We start from the raw sequence: 22,011 nt of genomic DNA, 5'->3' as shown, positions 1-22,011 counted from the left end.
CTCATGTAATATTACACAAATAAATATGTCTTTATATGCTTCCAGTTTTAGCAATAGTAATGGTTTTAAATTGTTATGTGATGTTTTTAGTGGAAGAAACTGCCAGCAGTATTGGAGTGGGAGAATTAGAGATTACCCCAGTTTCTGCTGCCATTGCTAGACATCTAGGTATTGACCTCACCCCTGAGGGTAAAGCTGCCAGGAACAGGAGGGGGCTGGCTATAATAGTCCATGGGGCTCCCATGTCAGGTATAACTGCAAAAATATTATTGTCAGCCTTTGCAGCCTCTCCATTATTCATCTTTGGACATTGTATAATCTATAATCATTATTTTTTCAGGAAAAACAGCTACAGCTATTGCTCTGGCTAAGAAGTATGAGGCGGCCATTTTGACTGTGGATCAGGTGATATTAGATGCCATCTCCAGCGGGAACACATCGGCCGGTCTGCGGGCCCGGGAGATGTGTCAGGAGGCGGCGAGGAAGAGGGCCGAGGAACTGAAACTGATGGAGGGAGAGGAGGCCGAGAAAAAACCAGGGGGACTCAGTGTAGAGCAGCTCACCGCTCACACTCAAGTAACCAGTAAGTCTCATTTTAGTTAATGGTACCAGTACATATAACACTGCCTATGTATCAATGTATTAAAGTCATCAATAAGTCTGATGTTAAGTCAATTTATTCAATAAAGGTAAAGTCACATAAATGTGTGCAAGGTATAAGTATAATAAGAAGTAAAAATAAAAAGGAAGATATTTTATATGATTTAACAGAAAATTGCAAAATGTTCCTGCTTTGGTTGTCACCATGTGTTTTACACATTTTCATTGGCACAGTCCTCTGAAAACTAACCCAGATTTTGCCTGTAACTTTCTCAGTACTTGTTGTTATTGTTATTTGTGGGTCTGGAGGGTCATTTATTAGCTCACCTGAGCCGAAGGCTCAAGTGAGCTTTTCTGATCACATTTTGTCCGGCGTCCGTCTGTCCGTCTGTCTGTCTGTCTGTCTGTCTGTCTGTAAACTTTTCACATTTTCGACTTCTTCTCAAAAACCACAGGGCCAATTTCAACCAAACTTGCCACAAAGCATCCTTGGGTGAAGGGGATTCAAGTTTGTTCAAATGAAGGGCCACGCCCTCATTCAAGGGGAGATAATTTGGAATTAATGAAAATTTGGTGTCATGCTTTAAAAATCTTCTTCTCAAGAACCACTGTGCCAGGAAAGATGAAACCTATGGGGAAACATCCTCAGGTAGTGTAGATTCAAATTTATTCAAATCATGACCCCCGGGGGTAGGGCGGGGCCAAAATGGCCGACCAAAGTTTTACATAGAAATATATAGGAAAATTCTTTAAAAATCTTCTTCTCAAGAATGACAAAGCCATAATTCATCATATTTATATGGAAGCATCCTCAGGTAGTGTAGATTCAAGTTTGTTCAAATCATGACCCCCAGGGGTAGGGCAGGGCCAAAATGGCCGACCAAAGTTTTACATGGAAACATGTAGGAAAATTCTTTAAAAATCTTCTTCTTAAGAATGACAAAGCCATAATTTATCATATTTATATGGAAGCATCCTCAGGTAGTGTAGATTCAAGTTTGTTCAAGTCATGACCCCCAGGGGTAGGGTGGAGCCAAAATGGCCGACCAAAGTTTTACATAGAAATATATAGGAAAATTCTTTAAAAATCTTCTCAAGAATGGCAAAGCCATAATTCATGGAAGCCCTCCGGGGGTAGGGTGGGGCCAAAATGGCCACCCAAAGTTTTACATCTTGATTGAACTATATAGGAAAATTCTTTAAAAATCATCTTCTCCAGAATAGCAAATCCATGATAGGTCATGGGACTACTTTTGGATTCAAACTTTTCAATAATAAAGGAATTTCTACTTTTTCCTAGCCACAGTGCTCAGGTGAGCGATGTGGCCCATGGGCCTCTTGTTTTTTATGGTGTCTTGTAAAATGTATGTGGTTAATAATTCTCAGTATGACTCACACCATGCTGTATCTTTGAGCACATGCCCGGTTAAGTGGACTAACGTCCTGTATTTCACTGATTGAGCACCACTCATTATCCACCACTGATTGAGCACCACTCACTCTTCACAGCGGGCGCCACCACTGTACCTCAGACCACCTCCATCATCTCCAATCGTAAGACTAGCACTGTTTCAGATGTCAAAGGCATGAAGGACAAGCACCATGGAAGTACAGCCGCCGGCAAAACAGGCATCAATACCTCCTCCATAGACGGAGCCACCGGTAGTCAGGTAGGGCTATAATTAGTATACATGTAATGAATTATTATAATATTACTCTTGATGTAATATACTGTATATTAAATCTTTTAAATTGTCTCATTGTCTGTAAGGGATATTTTTAAAAATGTGTCCTTTATTTCCTTATTTTTCATAACACTAAACCTTTCCTTAATAATGATATTTATAACATGTTTTAGTTTTCCATTATTAACAATCATTCTTGTCATTTTAACTCTTGATCATAATTTGATAACTCTTTGAAATCAGTAAATCTGTTCAGAACAAGTGTGCTATATACAGTAGTAAGGTAAACCCCCTGCTTTCAGATGTATAGTCGTGCTCATTACCTATATTCTGTGATGGTAAGATATGAGATTTAATTGACACTGGTAAAGGCTGAGAATTATCATACACACAAGCACACAGACAAAATATATCATACACCTATACAGGGAATGGGCTGCAAATACTGAGGTTCCACAGATACAGGAAATGACTCTGTAAGGGGGAATGACTCCTACTACTCACATCATCTCGGTCCATTACTAACCCTTTTTACTAATCTCTAGCATACCAGTAGTAAGACACTGACCACATTACAGGCGGTTCCGGGTCACGGACACCCACCAGAGAAAGGCGGGGCCGGTCATTGTATGCCCACCAAGGGGGCCCATGCTGAGAAGGTGCTTCTGTTGTGACACACCCCTATGTGTTTTGTCTTCCTTACTGGCACCCAGTCTCCTTTTTGTTGGATATTGTTTTCCAAATTGTCATTTATTTTAATATGTTCCTCCTTTAATTAATGTTGTGCAATCACACGTAGAGTTTTCTTTATTTGTTATATAGGAGAAATATAGGTACCTTTTTTGTAGCATTCTTATATATTTTGCAAAACTTATTATACCATATAATTTGCATTTTTTGTTGATTTATTTATTGATCAAATTTATGAGCAATTTATGAAGCAATGCTTTAATGAACTAACTAATCAGTTATGTTTTGAATATTAAATTGCTACAGTATGAGTTTACGAACTCAAGCCCAGAAAATGAATGTACATGTAATCACCAAACACCTTTGTTATTATTTAAGTAGTCATTAATACTTTGACAAAACATATAAAGAACAAATTGTATCTAATATCTAACAGAAGAGAGAAAATATATACATTGGAATTTATCAATGAGAAAAAAAATATGACATGGTCAGTTACTCCAAAACTAAGCTTTATACTGTAGATCACTAAATTTTTGCGACACCTTATTTTCGCGAGATAGTTATTTACTATTGATTAGCGAGACAAAATTTCACGAATTGTGGTCATTGCTCTACATAATCTTAAGGAATACTATTATATGCGAGAATTAAATTTTCGCGAGCACACTGCCTCGCGTAATTACGCGAAAATAAAGTTCTCGCAAATAAAAAGTGATTTACAGTATTGTTTTTCAATGAAACAATATTATCTAGCCATTTATTCAGCTGTAATAATAATTTTTTCTTTGTAAGAACTTTTCAATTTCGTTAAATAATACTTTTTGTACCTTATTTATGGGACTAGATATAATTAGACTAGAGAAAAACTCTTTGAAAAATTAGTTTTTCTATTTGTTTCCTAAAATGAGGGGAAAAAATGCATAAAATTGGCACAAAATAACCAATAAAAATATGATATTGTCCGTAATGACAGTGAGCACACTTTGAATAGAGTGACAGAGTTAATGTCAGTTTGTAGATTGTAGTGTTGTACACATTTTGTTTCTAGCACTTAGATTTTCAGGATTTCAATGCATATTTAAAGTTTTAAAACTAAACTGACAAGTGGAATTGTTAATCTTATTTATAAAACATCTGCTGTAAAATTAACATAGCCCAACAATTAAATTTGGATGTTGATAGCAATACTTGTATAAACACTGATTAACTGTGGACTAAGGAATGAATTTTCTCCCTTTGTGACCAGGTGCCCAGTAGTCCTCCGCCGTTAGTGGCCCCTATTGCGCGGCGCCTCAGTGTCAGCGCCAGTGTGGCTGGTGAGGAGGGGCTGATGAGCTGCGTACTGCCGGAGGACCTCATCGTGGAAATTCTCTCCGAGAGACTGCAGGTAAATGTACTGAAATATGTCACAGAAAATACAGAAACAAACAACATTGTCCAGAATTTTTCTTTATTGAAGTGTAATCTTTTGAACTATGTGCAATTTCCTTTTTATTTAGTTTATGTAATGGAATTATTAAGAACATTAATTATTTTATTTTTCAGTTAAACGACTGTCACAGAGGTGTGGTTTTTGATGGCCTTGAGAATCTGTTTGCCCAGAATCTGTACATCACAGCCCACTCTATACTGAGGGCGCTGAATAACCGCCGATTTATCTACTTTGTGACGATGAAGCTGGACTACAATGTCCTCAAGGAGCAGGAGAAAAAGGCCGAGGAGGAAAGAGGTGACTGATGCGATAGTGTACTCCACGAAACTCAGATTTAATTTATGCCCGTAATGCCTGTAAAAGGGCAATGAAACCTCATATTAAATGTAGCCTAACTTAGAGACGATTCAATTATTTCAGTGAGACAAGAGAAGCTGAAGGAGGAAGAAGACAGGCAGAGACTGGAGGAGATGTCTGAGGATGAATACGACGCTCTGTCTGACGAGGACAAAGCCGAGGTGGACAGGAAACGACTGGAAATCAAGAAGGAGCGCATCAGAAAGTCAGTATTGTCTTATTTAGTGGGGTAAGGGTTATAGTTTAATGAGTTTGATTATACTTACCAGTGATGTATCAATTACAGGGAAATGGAGGAGAAGATGGAAAGAGAGAGGAAGCAGAGAGAACTGGAGGAAATAGAGAGACAAAGACTAGAGGAGGAAAAGTAAGTCCTTCAACACTACACTACCTCATGTCAAAGGATCATATGAAAATAAAACACAGGAAAAAAAGGTTATTATTAGATCTAAGGATAGGTGTCACTTGATATACTCTTAATTTGATGTTTTGTATTTTATATCACTGTGATCTCAGACACATATAAGGATCACTTTATCTGGACTCTGACTCACTCTTTGGGAAGAATCATATTTTGGCACAAACTGCACTACATTTTCTTAAAACGTGTGATTTTAAGACAATCCCTGATTCATTCAAGTGTTCAAAAGCCAAAGGTGCAGGATTTGACACATGCCTTCCTCAAACACCATTGTCTTAAAATTGTAATTCTTTAGACTGTAGATAAATTAACTGGTTCTGGTAGAACTTTGTCCATTAACGTTTGATATTCTGGTAGAACTTTGTCCGTTAATCTGTGTTGATTATCTGTGGTAGACACCACAAGGGAGGAGGGCATCATGTAGCACAAACTAACGACCAGCAGCAGTAAGCACTCTGTACTAACTCTAGGTGATACTGTGTACTAACGGTATGGTGAACACTTAGTCTTTTAGACTCTTCTGAAAGTGCATTTAACACTAGTTATGTACTAACACTAAGTCTATACTAAAATACAGTGAATAATGGTCTGTAAAATAGTACAGTCAACAGTATGTCTTGAATTGTCTTCATAAGATTATAGTGAACATTTTGTATTAATACTACTGTGAATAGTGATTCCGGTACTAACATTGTAATAATAATCATTAATTCTTTACAAAATGCTATTGTGAACACTATAAGTCTACTCTAACACTAAATTCAGCACTAAGTGTCTACAAATGAGGTGAACACTACAGCCATAGTTGTTTACAGTGAATACTTGGATTGTACATGTATTAACATCAGAGTGTCTGCAGTACCTATGTATTAACTACTGTAAACCAACTTTTATTCGCGTGCGACAAATTTTCGCGAAGTTCGCGACAGCCTCGTCATCGCGAATATTTCTCGCCGCGAACCAGTATTTAAAGTCTCTCTGTCTATATACAACAGACCCCAAAAAGGCCTGATCGCGAAAATTAATCGTCGCTAACTAGTTTACCCATGGTAAATCGCGAAATATAGTCGTCGCGAATAAAAGTTGGTTTACAGTATCATGTCCTTCTTATTCAGTGTAGAATTGTCAGTTTCTGAAGTGTCAGTAAACTGTTGTTGTTGGTTTCTGAGTCTGTTAAGAATTATTACCAGTTTGTCAATGGTGATTTCCTGATGTGTTTTTTTGTTTTGTTCTGTCTTTCAATTTAAATTATTTTACTCTTTTTGATATAGAATTTATATTTGTTTAAGCTTCTCTTATTCAGTATGTAATGAAATAATTAACATGGAACAGAGCTGAGCACAAATGAACAATGAATGCTCCCTTTCAAACATAATAAAAGATATCACATTTTAAAAGTGAAAATGTATATATAGGGCGTTGAAGAAAGGAAAGAAGAAGACAGCTGAAAAGAAAGAAGAGCCGGCAAAGGATGGAAAGAAGGGAACAGCCACAGGGAAGCCACAGAGTGCCATGGACTCCCGTGTACAGGCCTCCCGGGCCGGGGCTAAGGACGGGGAACACGGTAGTAAAACGGGGGCTAACGAACGGCCCGAGTCCCATCAGACTGAGAAAAGCGACACCGCCATGGAAGACAAGTAAGTGATACATAATGATACAAATACATAGATAACAAACACAAATAATTTATAATTTCTAATGGTTTAAAAACGTAATCTTTAATTTTTTGTAGGAAAGCAAAGAAGGGTAAAGATGGTAAGAAGGATGATAAGGGGAAAGAGAAAGCCAAGGAGCTGACAGACCCCCCACAGGAAGAGTTACCTCCCCCTCCCAAGGAATCAGAAATACTGCTCATGCAGAGGTAAACATCAACATTACCAACAGTATTTTAGTTCTTTTCATTAATGTTAAACTCTTATCTTTTTACAATTTCTAGAACATAATTGTGTTCATAATATGTGTTTTCAATAGATTCCGCACATTTGAGCATGCTCAGAAAGATATTATGGAAATGATTGAGTTCTGGGACCGGACCACTCTTAGTCTGAAGAGGCCCCCTACACCATCTGAGAAATCCGAGGATGACGCTGCTCACCACCCTCCATCTGGCAAAAAGGGAAAAGCTGCCAAAGGTCAGGGTCATCTTAAAATTGTTGTTTATGGCTTTGTACTGTTTGATAAAAAATGGAAACCCTTAATGAATTGTCATTTTATAATTGAATGTATTTCAAATTTCTAATAGATAAACACGAAAAAGAAAAAGAGAAGGAAAAGGAGAGACAGAAGCAGATTGAGAAGGAGAATGCAGAGAAAGCAGCTAAAGAGGTCAGAAGGTCACAGTTGTAACACAGCGTATAAAATTATGTTCTTTGCCAAAAAGAATAAGACCTCTATCCCAAAAAAATATTTTTTTCTGTCTTAGAAGAGTCTTTGTTCCAAGAAAATACTGATTCTATCTTCCTTTTACAGGCTGCAGAGAAGGCTGCCCAGCAGGGTGAGGGTGATGGTTTGGACGGTGAGGTCATGTTTGATGAAGCAGCTAAGGAGAAGGAAGAAGATGGTACAGGAGTACCCAACATCATCGTGGACTGCTCCGATAAATCAGTGTCTGCTTACGATAAAGTACTGCAGACCAACAGACTGCCCTCCATGGAAGAGGTTCTGGATGGTCTGGGACTAGGTCCAAAAGGACCACCAATCCCTCCCCCTGCGGCATTCGCTGTGGTTCCTTTCCCAGTTAAGAGGAGAGCACCACCAGTCAGTGAATTTGGAGGCCGCTACATTTTTGTGGCATCATCCCCTGATGATCCGTAAGATTATAGAATCTTTTCTCCTATGCAGAGTAACATTTTGCATAAATAGGAATAAGAATATATGAGAAAGAGAGATGAAATTTATTTAAACATGAATCTCTTTCAGAAACATTGGGGCACCTGACCCTAAGGAACTGGAACCTGAGGAGGAGAAGTCAGTGACTCCAGACAAGACAGAGCACACAACCCCCACCAAAGGCAAGGGGGGCAAGGGCAGTAAGGAGGACAAGAAAGATAAGGAGGACAAGAAGGGGGAGAGGAAGAAGAGCGCCGAGAGGCGGACCGGAACAGCCACAGGAAAGTCCTCCTCACGACGCAACTCAATGCAGGTGGCATCCCCACCACCAGGGGCCACAACTCCTGTGTCAGACATCGACGCCTTGAGGTAATGCCTGCTCTGGCTGTATGTATAAATCACGGTGGTTTGCTCCCAGGGAAGATTGGATTATTAATGCTAATCCCTCTCACCTCTTGGTCTCGTTTGACCCGCCCATCCTTGTGGTGGGAATGTACTATGTAGATCAGAATTAGGGCACACATTGATTCTTTTAAACACAGTGATCAATTTACAAATACTAGGATGTATATTACTAAAAAAATAATAATTTTTGTATTAGCAGCATTAATAAAGTGACATAACCATGTAATGAACGTTAATGATGAGATCAGTCCAGACTGAGCATGCCAGCCTGTTTGAACTAACTGCAATACATAGCCTTATACCCAGTGCTCCCAAAAATTTGCTTTAAAGCATGCTTATGCTTCCTAACAATGAATTGGCTTCAGTGGGGTGGAAGTGATTTGTCTGTACCTAATACATCTCATGTCATGAATCAGAAAGTAGCATCATGTTATCTTGCCCACCCTTCTAAAACTAGTATAGAGGATGTAGAAAGCATGAACTTCCCAGTGGTAGCAAGGATACCCCCCTCCCATTCACCCCTCTCATTCTCTAACCTGTGTCCCCCTCCCTCATTAACTACCTGTATGTGTGCATGCTGAATACTGTGTCTCCTTACAGCTCCACAGGGGAAGGCGTGGCTCTCGGTGAGGCCAAAACACCCAAGTAAGTAGAGCCATCTATCACAGTGTGTAAGGGAGGTCAATCTTGCTGAACACTTTTAACAAAACTGCCTATAGATATTTATATATGGAAGTTCAAACACAGACTGTTAAGGTATACTACATAACAAATACAGTTTTAGGAGGAGGACTTGAATATTTTATTGCATTTCTCTTAGATATAAACACCAAAAAGTCAAATGTTACATTCACTAGATCAGAACACCAGTCAATGAATGTTTAATATTATACATGTATATATACATGTACACAGTATCACACACATTACAAATGAAGTAAGCAATATATTACACAAGAAGAGAATTAGTTATTAGATAATGGTATACCTATATTAAGCTAGAATTGGTGGTGGTATTTAGTGTTGTTTGTGCCTGTTCACCTTTAACGCTTTTTGTACCTAACAGTTTACTAACATTCTTTGTAAACCTTTCAACTTTTTAAAATGTCTATTTCATTTCATTCTTTGTTCCTAGAATTTCTTGTAATTTTTGTTACTTACTTTAAACTTTTATTGTAATTATATGCTGAGTATACATGTCTACAGATTTCAAAATCTTTAAAAGCTCATTTCACTTATTTTAATACATTGTATATAAAACTATATATTAGGAATTTATAGCAGAACTAAATAATACATGCATTTATTTTCAAGTGCTTTACCTCTGATATGCTGGAAAATTTTCACTCCACTATATTTTGATTTATATCTTAATGAAATTTATTTAAAACTTGGCTAATTGAGAGACTTTAACTTTTTCCCTGGGTAATTTTTTTTATTGGAGTTTATTTGGTAACCAGGTACTGGTATTTTTGTTGGTTCTTATTTTCGAGGTTTGAGGAAAAATATTGGTTTCTGGCAATTTGAATTTGAGATTGGAAAAGAGTTGAATATATTTTACATAAAATTTCATTTTGTGGTGGACATGAATTTGTGGGTCTCTTTATATCTTGAAAACAACAAAAATTGAATCCCTTGATACAGTGATTTCACAGTGATTCAAACAGATGAAAAAATCAAATTGTAATATGTTAAGCATAGATTATATTTGATGATAATTTGCAAGTATGCAAAATTTATCTACATGAAGCATGATTGATATTGGATATTGAACTCTGATTGATGAACAAGTTAATTAATATTCTGTGTAAACTTTTTGTAGACTGTCAATTTTCCGATGGATCATCCCGGCCAATGGAGAAGTGGTGATCAGACTGCGATTCCAGTCAGAGGAGCTGGGACAGTTTGATCAGACTCTGAACTTTGAGATTGTGGGGACTCGGAGGAGGTACCAGCTGTACTGTAGAGGGGTGTGTGCCTTCCCCTCCATCAGCCGAGAACCCAGGTATAGGCACTGGCACATAGTACATGTAATAAACTACTTTAACTAGTAGTAATACTTTATTATGCAAATAAAATATTCAGTTTTTCTTTAAATCCTTTTATGAAAACCTATTCAACTGTAGGATTGTGTTCCCAAATCGCAAGAAGAACAAGAAATCAGATGAAATTGTTCACAAGAAATATATTCTGGCTACTGAGACATTTGAATTTGGTCCACTCTCTCCAGGAAAATCAAGAGCAGAGTAAGTGGTGATTATGTTAACTCTCAGAAGAATTTGTCCTTGACTAAATTAAAAAAAGTAACTAACAACAAAATAAAACTCTTAAACAAATACAATTCTAAGAGAAAATCAATGACATGTGTAATGTTTCAGCATGAAGAGTGGTCGTTTCCCGGAGACGATGGAGAAGATAACGATTTGTAACACGTCCCCCCTGGAGGCGGACATCAGCTTCTGTTACCTGGAGGACAGTAAGGGGGAGACCTTCCTCCTGGACCCCACCAACATGATCCTGAAGCCCGGAGAGTCCCAGCCCCTCACAATCTGGGCTTACCCCCGACACGAGGGCCATTACGAGGATAAGATTGTCTGCTGTATCCGGGAGAACCCCGAGCCTGTCGTGTTCAAGGTCTGCTGTGACGCCTTCCTCCCAGCTCTAGAGTTAGACAAAAAAGTGTTCCACTTTGACAGTGTCCTGCTACACAGGTACTTTATACTCCTACAAATTCAATTATGTATTCCTACTTACAAAACCTTGTTATCTTCAGATCTGGTAAAGAGAAAGTACAAGCTTTCAAACTTTTCAAAATGATTTTAGAGTAACTTATTTTCATTCTCAAGTATGTATAGGTTAGAGTATATTTTTGCGTGCTATTGTACTCTTCTGAGTCATTGAATTCATATTACATTTAGATACCTATGTGATTTTCAGGAAAGATACCAAGACCATTTACATGAGGAATAACACCCAGCTGCCAGTGAAATGGAAGATCACCGGCTGGGAGAACCTTGGGGACGACTTCACGCTGGCGGAGGATAACGGCGTCGTAGAGCCTCTTTCTGAGGTTCCTCTCCATGCCTACTTCAGGGCCATGAAACCGGTCTCCACCATCAAAAAGATGATCAGGCTTGAGGTGAGTGGACAGCCTGATGAGCTGAGTTCATTTCTTGTCTTGATCTTATAAAGCTCAAACTTTTGACATGATGTTTACTTTTAAGGTGCCTGACTTAGGGACATTATTCTAACCTTTTGACCTAATTTTCTATTTTTAGGTGTCAGATCTTCAGGAGATCACTGGTCTGTTTTCTAACGAGGCTATTCAGGTCATGGCCGAGGCCTATGATGTTGCTCTGGACGTCAGCTTCCAAAAAGGTGGGTCAGGTTTGAAATGGAAACATCAATGATATGAGATTAAGATTTGTGGATATTGATGATTTTCTTTTCTTACATTTCTCAGGAAATGATGGAGGATTAGATTTTGGAACTGTGAAAGTTGGACAGGAAGAAAAACTCACATGTCATCTCAAGAACAAAGGCAAATTTGAAATTCAGTACAAGTAAGTACATGGCAACTTGATGATATTTACATATAAGTATGTACCATCAACTTTAAATCACCAGTAAGTGAAGGTAATATTATTTGTAATCATGTTTTATCTCACTAGTTGATTGGAAAATATTTTGTAGCTTTGTGTTTGACAACTGTGATCCTAAGAACCCCAATCCCTGGGACTTGTTCACTGTGAATCCCAGTAAGATGACCCTGAACATGAACGACCGGCCCCAGCCCGTCACGGTGTCCTTCAAATCAAACAAGGAGGTTCACATTAAGGAGCAGCCCATCCTCAAATGTCAGGTCATCGAGCCGCGACTCGGGGACGGAGGAGAAATCATCGCAAACATCCCCATCAAAGTCTCCGCCGAGGCCGAATTTGCAAAGTAAGACCTGATATTTATTATTGGATGATCTGTTTTATCAATTTTTAGGTACTTTTGTAGATCTAATGACTTCTTTTTCTCTCATTTTTAGATACTCAATCTCACCGATCAGTGACATTAACTTTGGTGCTCTGTTAGTGAATAACAAAAAGCAGAAAATGTTCACTATTTATAACCAGGGCAAATATGAATTTAAATACACCATCACCTTGATGCAGAAGGACAAGGACACACAACAGGGGCAGGCCCGAGGAAATCGCCCGTAAGTAGAGAACATAAATATAAATACATGTAAATATATGTAGGGTTGTGATGATTTGTAGCCCATGAATGTGTGAAGTATTAGTATCATTTGTAATATGTAAATATGCAAAGTGTTGGTATCATTTGTCAGTAATAACAAACATTATAGTTTTCTGAATCAGTAGAGCTCAATTGATTTGTATTTTTAGGCCTGTAAAAGACAACAAGAGAAGTCGATCTCGAGATGGCTCGAGCTCAGGACGATCAGTAGCCAAACCCAAGAAAACCGACTCAGTCAGGTAGGAATTCTGGGATCCTCTAGATAAATGCTGTAGTGCTTGTAGCTTTCTCCTCATCTAGAGCAAATCACTACAGTGATAGAGATTTAATACTTAGATTTAACCATCAACCTTTGTTAATACTCACTTTGAATTCCACTCACAGATCACTTTGTAGTAATAATTCTTAGAACTCTGTAGTATTTTAAGAATCAGAAGTTTTACTAATGCTGCTAATATCTTGGATGTAGTTTCTTAGAATTAAAGCACTCAGTAATACCAATTTTCTTCTAAAATCATAACCAAGCTTTTGTTGTAAAAATTAAATGAATTTAGAGGAAAAAAAATTATTTAAAAGTATTTTGATAGTCACTTTGTACAAAAGCTTGGTTTGTTGCTTGCTTGGTGTGTTTGTGTCTAATTGCGTATTTCTCTACGCTTTATAAAGTAGTGAATATAACAGCTATAGCAAGGCAGGTTTAATTGATCGCACGGCCTCCAGAAATCTGCAACCTTCCAACCAAACTAACAGACGCACGGGCCTGTACAGGTATACTGGGGCTACTGTTAGGGGCAAATATAGAATATTAAATCTGTAGTAAAATTATGTTTATTCATATCGGAGCAATGAAAAGTATTTAATATGTTTTATCTGTACATGTACTTGTTTTAGATCATCACTATTTAGAACAATTAGTACCTTTTATTAGAAAGCACATGTATATCTTCTTAAAATGAAAATAAAGGTCAAAAGTGACCCTTTCAGAATTTTTTTATGTAACTAAAGTAGAAATTTTGTTTGAAAAATTGATTAAATTGATTTAATTGTTTTAAGCCAGCATATCTTTTAAACCTTACTTTCAATTGGTACATTGATCTATGTTGTTATGAACTGATACTAACTCTGTCAATCTCTCTGTAGACAAGAGGGAGTAGGTGGACAGTCTCGTCTACAGTTTAAGATCTTCACTCTGTCCCCAGCGTATGGAATTATTTACCCTGACCACAGCCAGCAGATCCTGGTAGAGTGTGCTGCCGAGGTCCAGGGCAAATTTGATGAGGTAAGAACCGTTAAAAATCATCACATTCTGATACATACTGAAAAAGTGTTTTAAAATGCTTTGAGTATTTTACATCAATTTCTGATGAACTTAAAAGGATAAAAATCTGTGATCATATGTTTAGGTGTGAGGAATTTTTTGTTTCTTTTTAAATACTACAAAATATTTTAATTCCTCCTTTTAATGGACAGTTCTTCAAGCTTTTGACCCCATTTTACAGGAGCTGTCAATAGATATAACAGACCGGGATCCCTCGGACCACTACCCTCACGGAATCTCCTACAGAATCATTGCCGAGACCTGCACCCCCTCCATCAATGTCGATGACATCAGCTCCATCTTCGAGGAACACAGAATTGTCAAGAATCTGGCCTTGTGGCAGCACCATAGTCAGGTATATACATGTCTACCAGCTGTCTAGAACTGAATTTTGAATAGGTGATAAATTGTGTGTCAAAGGGGATGATAATAAGTATTGGTAGATTCTGATTCAGAAGAATGGAATATTTTTGATCATTACAGAATGCAGAAAACACAGCAACAGATGGAGGTGTTTATGGAGAAGATGACAAGAAGTTCATCTTTAACAATGTGATCATTGGACGTAAAGCTAAGGCCCGCTTCAAGATCAGTAACACAAACAAGGTGCCCTGTGACATTCTGTTCTCCGTAAAACCAGTACAGACCAAAGGAACCAGACAACAGCAGGATATATTTGAGGTGGAACCAGTCCGGGCTCAGATCATGAACCACAGTCACGTGTACGCCACTGTCACCTTCACACCCACTTCTATGCAGAATTTCAATGCCATATTTGAGGCAGCCATAGAAGGTGTAGCTACCAACCAAGCCAGAGGAAAGAACCTGACATTTGAAGTTTCTGGAGACGGAAACCTTCCCAGAATTAACATACAGAAGCCAGCAGTGCGTAACAAGCGTGGCCAGGCACTGATGCTGTTTAAAAAGAACTTGATTAACAGTACAGAGACATTGCCGTTAGTTCTGATCAATGATGGGACACTGCCCAGTAAAGTGGACATTGATCTGATTGACCAAGATAATGTGTTCCAACTCAAACCAGCTGATGGTACCAATGCTATCATGGAGGATGATTATGAAGGTATAGAATTTTAAAAAGTTCAAACCTCAGAAATTATCTTGTTATAAAGTAAATCAAGCTTATGGCTTCTAACTTATATATTGTAATCACCTTAGACAGCATTTAAAATAAGTCCAACAGATAAACTTTTCACACTGGTACTACTTTAGCTTTAGACAAATGATTAGACACACTATTAGAGGTGACTGATTATTTTCAGACACAAAGCGTCCACACACTGCTTCTGTGGTTGTTGGAGTTGGAGAGACAGCTTCATTCACTGTGACTTATAAACCCACAGCAGTTCAAAGGTCACAGGCCCACATCCATTTAATGGTGGTGGACAATCAGTACGAGGACTCAGTCATCCAGCTGGTGGGGGAGGGTTACCAGGACGATATCACCCTGGACAACATCCACAGTGTAGGGACGGGCACAGAACTGGACTTCGAGGAAGGAAACATGGCTGAAGATGATGTAGCAGGTACTGTACTTATCTACCCTCATAAAAATGTCTACAATCTCAAATTATGTGACCAAGATATAGAGGAATGGTCCTTTTCATAGATCTGTCATGACAGTTAATAAATAATCAGGTCTTTCTGATCAAGCATGATATTTTATTATAATTGTTCCTTTCAGCTGCCAAGCCAAATTTGATCCGATTTGGTGACTGCTTCATCAATGAACCAAGAACTCTCTCCTTCTCTATGAGGAATCACTCCAAAACAGACTTCCTAAGGTTTGCATGGCCTGATCACCCTCAGCTTAAATTCTCTCCACAAGTAGGTCACCTTCATCCTAACACTGCCAAAGACATGACCGTGACCTTCAAGTCTGACCAGCCCAAGACCCTGACTGAGAATCCAATCAACTGTAAGGTCACCAAGATCATGTTTGACAAGCCGCAGAAAGTATCAGACTGGGACGACAGGATTCGCACGGTCAAGTGGATTGACGTCCCCACATCACCACAACCCTCCAGTGAGGGGTAAGTAAACTTAAACAAAAGATCAGAATTCTCTAATTATTATTTCTTAAAAATCCATGTTTCTAAATACTGTACTTAGGAATTTTCATACTATCAGTAATATGAGTAATAAACACAATTTAATCATAAATTTATTATTGTAGAGGTGCCAAGGCTCCGTTGAGTAGTCGCCCGGCCAAGAAGAAGGTGATTGAGACTGAGACTGAGCCTGCTCATACAGAGCAGGCTGAATCGAGTAGGAATGTTGAGCTCTTAGTGTCAGCAGTGGCAGACTACTGTAAATATGAGAGCAAGATCGAGTCCATCCACTTCAAAGACACCCTCATGTTCCAGAGTAGAGTTTACGAGTATGATTGCTAGTTTTACTCTTTTACCTGTTTTAGATTTAGGCCTTATGATGTTGTTAAAAATGAATATAGCTCTAGAAATGATGTACAAGTTTTTTTTTCTTCCAGGTTTACTATCAGCAATAAGGGCAACATTAAGATGGACTATAGCTGGCAGGTCGTCATGGAGAACATGCCCCCACCCCCACAGAGAGCTGTGACCTTTGTATCAGAAGGAGACCGCCCCGAGTCTAGAATGGAGGTCCCTGACTCCAGCTATGTACCATTCACTATTGAGCCCGAGTTTGGTACAATCTCAGGTGGCAAAAAGCAGAGCTTCACTGTTAAAATGGCTCCTCTGGATGTCAGTGAATACGAAGGAAGACTTATCTGCACGTAAGAATTTCCCACTGTTTAAGCTTTGTATTATGCTTTACTGTACCTGCTGTTTTTCTTTAATTTTACTTAGATACAAATGTACATATTTCTGGCACTTTGAATTCTTTGACAGAATTCCTAACCTAGAGAAGGACCAGCAGGGCCCTGTGATTGGTCTGAAGGGGAAGAGTCTGATGCCGTACTGTCACTTTGAGCTGGAGGACTCGGACTACATCAGTGGTGCCCGGAGGAACCCCGAGATGAAGGGACCTAACGGGGCTCCCCCAGGATCCACCCTTGATCCCAACACCAGGGTCATAGAGTTCAGCTGCATCGGTATTGGAGTCAAAAACACCAAGTATGCATCAGTTTAATTTAATTTTGAAATTAATGGTTAATTTTTTATTGGTTAATTATTTATGTCAAGAAGCCCATTTGGGTATTTCGGTCCTTTACTGACTTTAAAATCATCCATTAAGTTTTCAATTCAATTATAGCTATGCCTATTAAAATATTGAGATATGTAGCTGTAGAAGTTCATTGAATTGTTGAAGCTATTTGTATGAAGTTTGAACTGTTTGTTGTCTTGTAGGACGTTTGCCATTGTGAATCCCACCAGTCAGCCATACACCTTTGAGTGGTCTTGTGAAGATGAGGATGATGCTAAAAAACCCTCAGCATTTAAATGTCTCACCCCCAAGGGCAGTGTTAAATGTGGAAAGAAATACCAGGTAACCACAAACTGGGATTTTATAATCTTTATACATGTATTAGATTTAGTTATTGTTTTCCATCATTTCCTATGTGTGTGCTATCTGACACATTCTGTGTTTTAGGTGTCGTTTGAGTTCACGTCTCAGGAGCTGACTCTGGTGGAGTCCTTCTGGAGGTTCCACATCCCGGAGCAGAACATCAGCGTACCGTTCCTGTTGGTGGGACAGGCTCGGGAACCAGATATCTCCATGGATAGGTCTCACATGAACTTCAAAGCCCTCCTCATCGGTAAGCGGGTTCTATAATGGAAATAACTCAGATAGAATTAAATCTTTTACAAATACAAAGATCAAGTTCAGAGTTTCAATTCTTTTATTTTGTACATGTGTAGTGTAGACTGGGTGTTGTCTTACAGGTCATGAGGCAGTGGAGACGGTGTACCTGATGAATAACGAGGACCAGCCATTCTTCTTTCAGTTTGAGGAGGATTCGTGTCATTCCGCTGGCTTCGCGGCTCACCTCGGAGTCAGTCCCATGTCCGCCACCATCCCTGCCAAATCTCGGTAAGTTAGACACACCACCATCCCTGCCAAATCTCGGTAAGTTAGACATAAACCCGTGTGATCTTAATGTTCAATCATTCATTATCTGCCATCATTCATACCAACATGCTAATGTTCTCTTTGTGTCTTTCAAACTTTTAAAAACTTTTTCATTTTATCTCACTCTAACTTGTCATTGCTACCATTTATCATTCTTTCCTGTTTTCCTATTCTTCCTTCTCTCCTTCCTAAGTTCTTTCTATCCTCCTGCTTGTAAAGAGAGCTGGCATTTTTATCAACCATTCCCTGGTGTTTTTGAGAAACTGAAGGTTTCACCAACTCGGGGCTTAATTCAGCCCAAGACCAGGTACATTTTGATTCCTCATTCACTCAGTCCACACAGACTTTAGTGTATCACCAGTAGTATAAACTGGATGTGTTTTTATGCTTCTTATTTTATCGAAACAATTCTTATAATATATGTGCATATTCAATGTAATGTAGCAGTTACTTATTAATAATGAATTAATTTCATACAGAGTCTGATCTATTATTTATAACCAAAATATTTCAGAATGCCAATAGAGCTGTACTTTGTGCCAAACTCTGACAAGGAAGTGAACTTTAACCTTGTGTGTAAGGTCAAACGTAAGGTGCTCCCTGTGACCCTAAATGTGAAGGCGGAAGGATACGCCATGAACTGTCAGCTGTTGTGTGAAGACTCCTCAGGGGTCAACAAGGAGTTTGTGTCCGATGGAATCAACATCATTAGATTCGGAGAGGTAGGCTGCTAATACACCTGTCCATCCTTTTTGTAGAATAAGTACCGTATTTCGGGGAGTACAATACGCACTTTTTTCCTAAAATAAATTTCTGTGAGAAAGGGATGCGTATTTTACATCACAATGGGATTTTGACAAGTTTTTCTTTCAGGTGAAACACGGCTATCATACGTACATACCGTAGTATTACTTAGAGACATATGCAATTTCTATTGTTAATTGCCATATTTTAAACTTCGGAAAGTTATTGTTGGAAGGTATGCTTCTTAAAAATGTCACTTTCATAATCTTTTGATACCAAAATAACATGAAAAAGTAAGTTAAAAGTAATTTGAGCTGCATGTTGATTGTCTCCGAGGAGGCCGCCATTACCGATGTTATTTTTAGAAGTTCACTCATGGCTATGTCACGTGCTTCCGTAATGATTAGTGCACATGCACCTTATCTGCCAGACAAAAGTAATAAATCATTTTTTAATGAAATACAATAAAATAAATATTAATTTTAGGTTTAAAATAACTCAATGATAATCTGCAACAATATTAACACCCCTCCATACGTCCCAATGAAAGGAAGCCAATGTTGTGACACACGTGCGCTGGTCAAATGATAATTACCTATCAACACCCCTCGGGGCAATTAATTATCTACCGACTCCAAAGCAATCTAGCAATGTTTTTACAGTTAGAGCACTGGTTATTTACTGCCATGTTAATTGCTTTGATTATTTTCTTTGTTAAAAATTGGGGGTCGGTTTATGACCATTCGTATGTGTGAGCATGTGTTGATTACGGCACTTTAAACAATTAAACACTTGTTAAATGTAATTTTACCTTATCTTATACTTATCGGCCTCTTGTTTAAATAATTGAGAGTTGAGAAATGAAATATAAATTATGCTAAAACTTTTAATAAAAGTGGTATCATTTAGAAAATAAGATATCCGCGAAGATTCAGAAGAGGAAAATCGTAGTCTTCTTAAAGAAATAAATACTTTGATGTTTCAATTTCGTTTCCTGTTAAAATATTGGAAGATAATTTTAAGCATGATTATCTAGAACCAAAATTAAACATGACAACTGATAAAACTTTTGACAATATCTCTTGCTTTGTTGAAATAAAATTATTTCATCTAAGAATATGGCGATGCATAATTTCAAAATCACCGTAACTATTCTTTAAAAAAATCTGTTAATACTTTTACGCAACATTATCTTGTGCTTTGTTGAAATAAATGAATAAATAATTTTCTCCAGATTGCCGCGATATGGAATGTCAGGATTAAGAGAAAGTTATAAAGTGTGTATTTTAAAAAAAAGTGTGTTCAGTAAATTTTTGATACTTAATCCTCGCGCCGATTTTCGTAACAAATTACCGCGATTTTCATAGTTCAGAGCATCGCTTGGTAAATTTTTCTGTTGCGTATAATACATCCGAACTGCGTTTTTTTCCCCAGTTTCAGACTCAAAAAGGGGGGTGCGTATTTTACATCAATGCGTATTATACTCGGCCAAATACGGTAGTTTTATTCAGAAAAATAATTTTTTTTTTTTTCCTGTTATTATTTAAGAATCGTAAGAAAAATTTACCTTTTCAAATTTAATTTCATAAAAGTATAAACTAACTGAATAAGAATATTTTTCTTTGCAGGTTGAGGTGAATGAAAAACAATTGAGGAACCTGACCATTCTGAACACTGGGAAGTTTAACTTTGATTACGAGTGGGAGTTACACATGTCCAACAAGAAGAGAGAGATGGTAACCATTGAACCAATGAGTGGAGGGGTGGAGCATGGAAACCGGGTCAACTGTAAACTGACCTTCTGTCCTCCCTGCAGGACCACACTCAAGGACACGGAGATAGTCCTTAAGGTATTGGTCTAATTACATTTGCAAAAAGGTGCCTTTTACCTCAAGTCCTTAACACTTGTGGTTAAAGTGAATAGAAAGCACAACTGGTATTCAGATGAACACTTGAGCTGGCAGTTTATAATAAAGTACATATACATGTGTTTTTATTACAGATCTCTCATGGCCCTAGCTATGTGATAAACCTGGAGGGGCTGGGTGTGACACCAGGCCTGGGCTTCTCCTTCCCCAGCTACAACTTTGGAAACTGCTTCATCATCAAACCTGGTATTCCACCCCAGACAAAAGTACTCACTCTCACCAACAAAGACAAGAAAGAAATCAGGTAACTAGTTAAAATCTTAATTATTATTTATATGTAGAAAGATTAGTATATATTTTGTCAGAAATGATTCATCCTTGGACTTCTTGTTTACAGTGTTGAGTGCCTGTATCCCAATAACGACTACCTGAGGCACACCTTTGAGAGTGGGATCTGTATTCCTCCCGGGAAATCCTATGACATGACCTTCACATTCTGTCCGAGGGAGGCCAAAAAATATGTGGAAACTGTTCAGTTTGAAATCAATGGCTTGTCAAAACAGAGTGTACAGATAATAGGCACTGGAACAGAATTAAAGGTATAACTGAAGCACTTTTATCAAACAGTTATAGATTTATAAATTTAAAAACATTTTAATATTTTGTTTCACAGGAGGCTATTTATGTTTCATTAATAAATAAGAACTCAATATTAGGTTCCCCAGGCTTAAATCCTGCCTTAAGTCTGCCTTCATATATTTCGCATTAAAATTTGTCTCTGCAAAACGAACAAAATGGTAAGATACAGGAGGATTTAAGCTGAAAACAAAAATTGTTCAGAATGATGATATGTGAGCATTGTGATTTTCAGGTTGAAGTTGCTGACCCTAAACACAAGATCGTGAACCTTGGAGCCTCAGAGGTTACCAAGAATTCTCCAAAGAAAAAGAAATTTATCCCAATTGTCAACAACAGTCCTGCTCCTGTGACCTTTAACCTGGCCTTGACCCCAGAGACCCCTGCCCTCCAGTCAACAGGTGCCCTAACCATATCTCCTACCAACACCATCACCCTAGAACCGGGCGGCATGTGTAAGGTAGAGGTGGCCTTTAACAGCAATACCAGAATTCCACAGTTCTCTGAGGAAGTGACCATGGAGTTTGCTGGTCAGTACGAGACCTTGTTTGTTGTTAAGGGTCAATGTCTGGGTATGGAGGTCAGTCTGGACACCACGGCGATCCCGTTCCCCACCGTCGTCAAGGGCAGCTCCAGCTCCAGGAAGCTCATCATGAGTAATACAGGGGACATGACAGCCAGGTGAGACGCAGTACTGAGTGGAT

General features: G+C 38.3%; 1 protein-coding gene across 1 annotated transcript in view; it reads left to right on the top strand.

Annotated features, from left to right (window-relative positions):
* Nucleotides 1-22,011, top strand: part of LOC134244782 (hydrocephalus-inducing protein homolog) — a 42,763-nt gene that overhangs the window by 16,949 nt on the left and 3,803 nt on the right. Inside the window, exons 37-78 of the mRNA XM_062727023.1 lie at nucleotides 91-249; nucleotides 341-583; nucleotides 2,110-2,270; nucleotides 2,864-2,944; nucleotides 4,225-4,365; nucleotides 4,524-4,707; nucleotides 4,831-4,972; nucleotides 5,054-5,134; nucleotides 6,604-6,825; nucleotides 6,921-7,049; nucleotides 7,160-7,320; nucleotides 7,431-7,513; nucleotides 7,658-7,998; nucleotides 8,108-8,386; nucleotides 9,023-9,067; nucleotides 10,245-10,427; nucleotides 10,549-10,668; nucleotides 10,801-11,133; nucleotides 11,360-11,561; nucleotides 11,701-11,800; nucleotides 11,886-11,985; nucleotides 12,116-12,367; nucleotides 12,459-12,629; nucleotides 12,820-12,909; nucleotides 13,337-13,438; nucleotides 13,811-13,949; nucleotides 14,170-14,343; nucleotides 14,472-15,069; nucleotides 15,269-15,532; nucleotides 15,691-16,039; nucleotides 16,183-16,386; nucleotides 16,495-16,761; nucleotides 16,877-17,101; nucleotides 17,336-17,474; nucleotides 17,580-17,745; nucleotides 17,873-18,020; nucleotides 18,253-18,366; nucleotides 18,574-18,781; nucleotides 20,432-20,653; nucleotides 20,806-20,975; nucleotides 21,069-21,270; nucleotides 21,543-21,988. Coding sequence (XP_062583007.1) covers nucleotides 91-249; nucleotides 341-583; nucleotides 2,110-2,270; nucleotides 2,864-2,944; nucleotides 4,225-4,365; nucleotides 4,524-4,707; nucleotides 4,831-4,972; nucleotides 5,054-5,134; nucleotides 6,604-6,825; nucleotides 6,921-7,049; nucleotides 7,160-7,320; nucleotides 7,431-7,513; nucleotides 7,658-7,998; nucleotides 8,108-8,386; nucleotides 9,023-9,067; nucleotides 10,245-10,427; nucleotides 10,549-10,668; nucleotides 10,801-11,133; nucleotides 11,360-11,561; nucleotides 11,701-11,800; nucleotides 11,886-11,985; nucleotides 12,116-12,367; nucleotides 12,459-12,629; nucleotides 12,820-12,909; nucleotides 13,337-13,438; nucleotides 13,811-13,949; nucleotides 14,170-14,343; nucleotides 14,472-15,069; nucleotides 15,269-15,532; nucleotides 15,691-16,039; nucleotides 16,183-16,386; nucleotides 16,495-16,761; nucleotides 16,877-17,101; nucleotides 17,336-17,474; nucleotides 17,580-17,745; nucleotides 17,873-18,020; nucleotides 18,253-18,366; nucleotides 18,574-18,781; nucleotides 20,432-20,653; nucleotides 20,806-20,975; nucleotides 21,069-21,270; nucleotides 21,543-21,988 — 8,140 coding nt within the window. The remainder of the gene's footprint in view (nucleotides 1-90; nucleotides 250-340; nucleotides 584-2,109; nucleotides 2,271-2,863; nucleotides 2,945-4,224; nucleotides 4,366-4,523; nucleotides 4,708-4,830; nucleotides 4,973-5,053; nucleotides 5,135-6,603; nucleotides 6,826-6,920; nucleotides 7,050-7,159; nucleotides 7,321-7,430; nucleotides 7,514-7,657; nucleotides 7,999-8,107; nucleotides 8,387-9,022; nucleotides 9,068-10,244; nucleotides 10,428-10,548; nucleotides 10,669-10,800; nucleotides 11,134-11,359; nucleotides 11,562-11,700; nucleotides 11,801-11,885; nucleotides 11,986-12,115; nucleotides 12,368-12,458; nucleotides 12,630-12,819; nucleotides 12,910-13,336; nucleotides 13,439-13,810; nucleotides 13,950-14,169; nucleotides 14,344-14,471; nucleotides 15,070-15,268; nucleotides 15,533-15,690; nucleotides 16,040-16,182; nucleotides 16,387-16,494; nucleotides 16,762-16,876; nucleotides 17,102-17,335; nucleotides 17,475-17,579; nucleotides 17,746-17,872; nucleotides 18,021-18,252; nucleotides 18,367-18,573; nucleotides 18,782-20,431; nucleotides 20,654-20,805; nucleotides 20,976-21,068; nucleotides 21,271-21,542; nucleotides 21,989-22,011) is intronic.

The sequence above is a fragment of the Saccostrea cucullata genome, unplaced genomic scaffold (assembly GCF_032062105.1).
Source record: "Saccostrea cucullata isolate Sc308-1 unplaced genomic scaffold, CSIRO_AGI_Scuc_v1 ctg249, whole genome shotgun sequence".
NCBI classification, from domain to species: Eukaryota; Metazoa; Mollusca; class Bivalvia; order Ostreida; family Ostreidae; genus Saccostrea; species Saccostrea cuccullata.
Note: the sequence above shows the minus strand (reverse complement) of the source record. Positions and strands in the feature narration are given on the sequence as shown.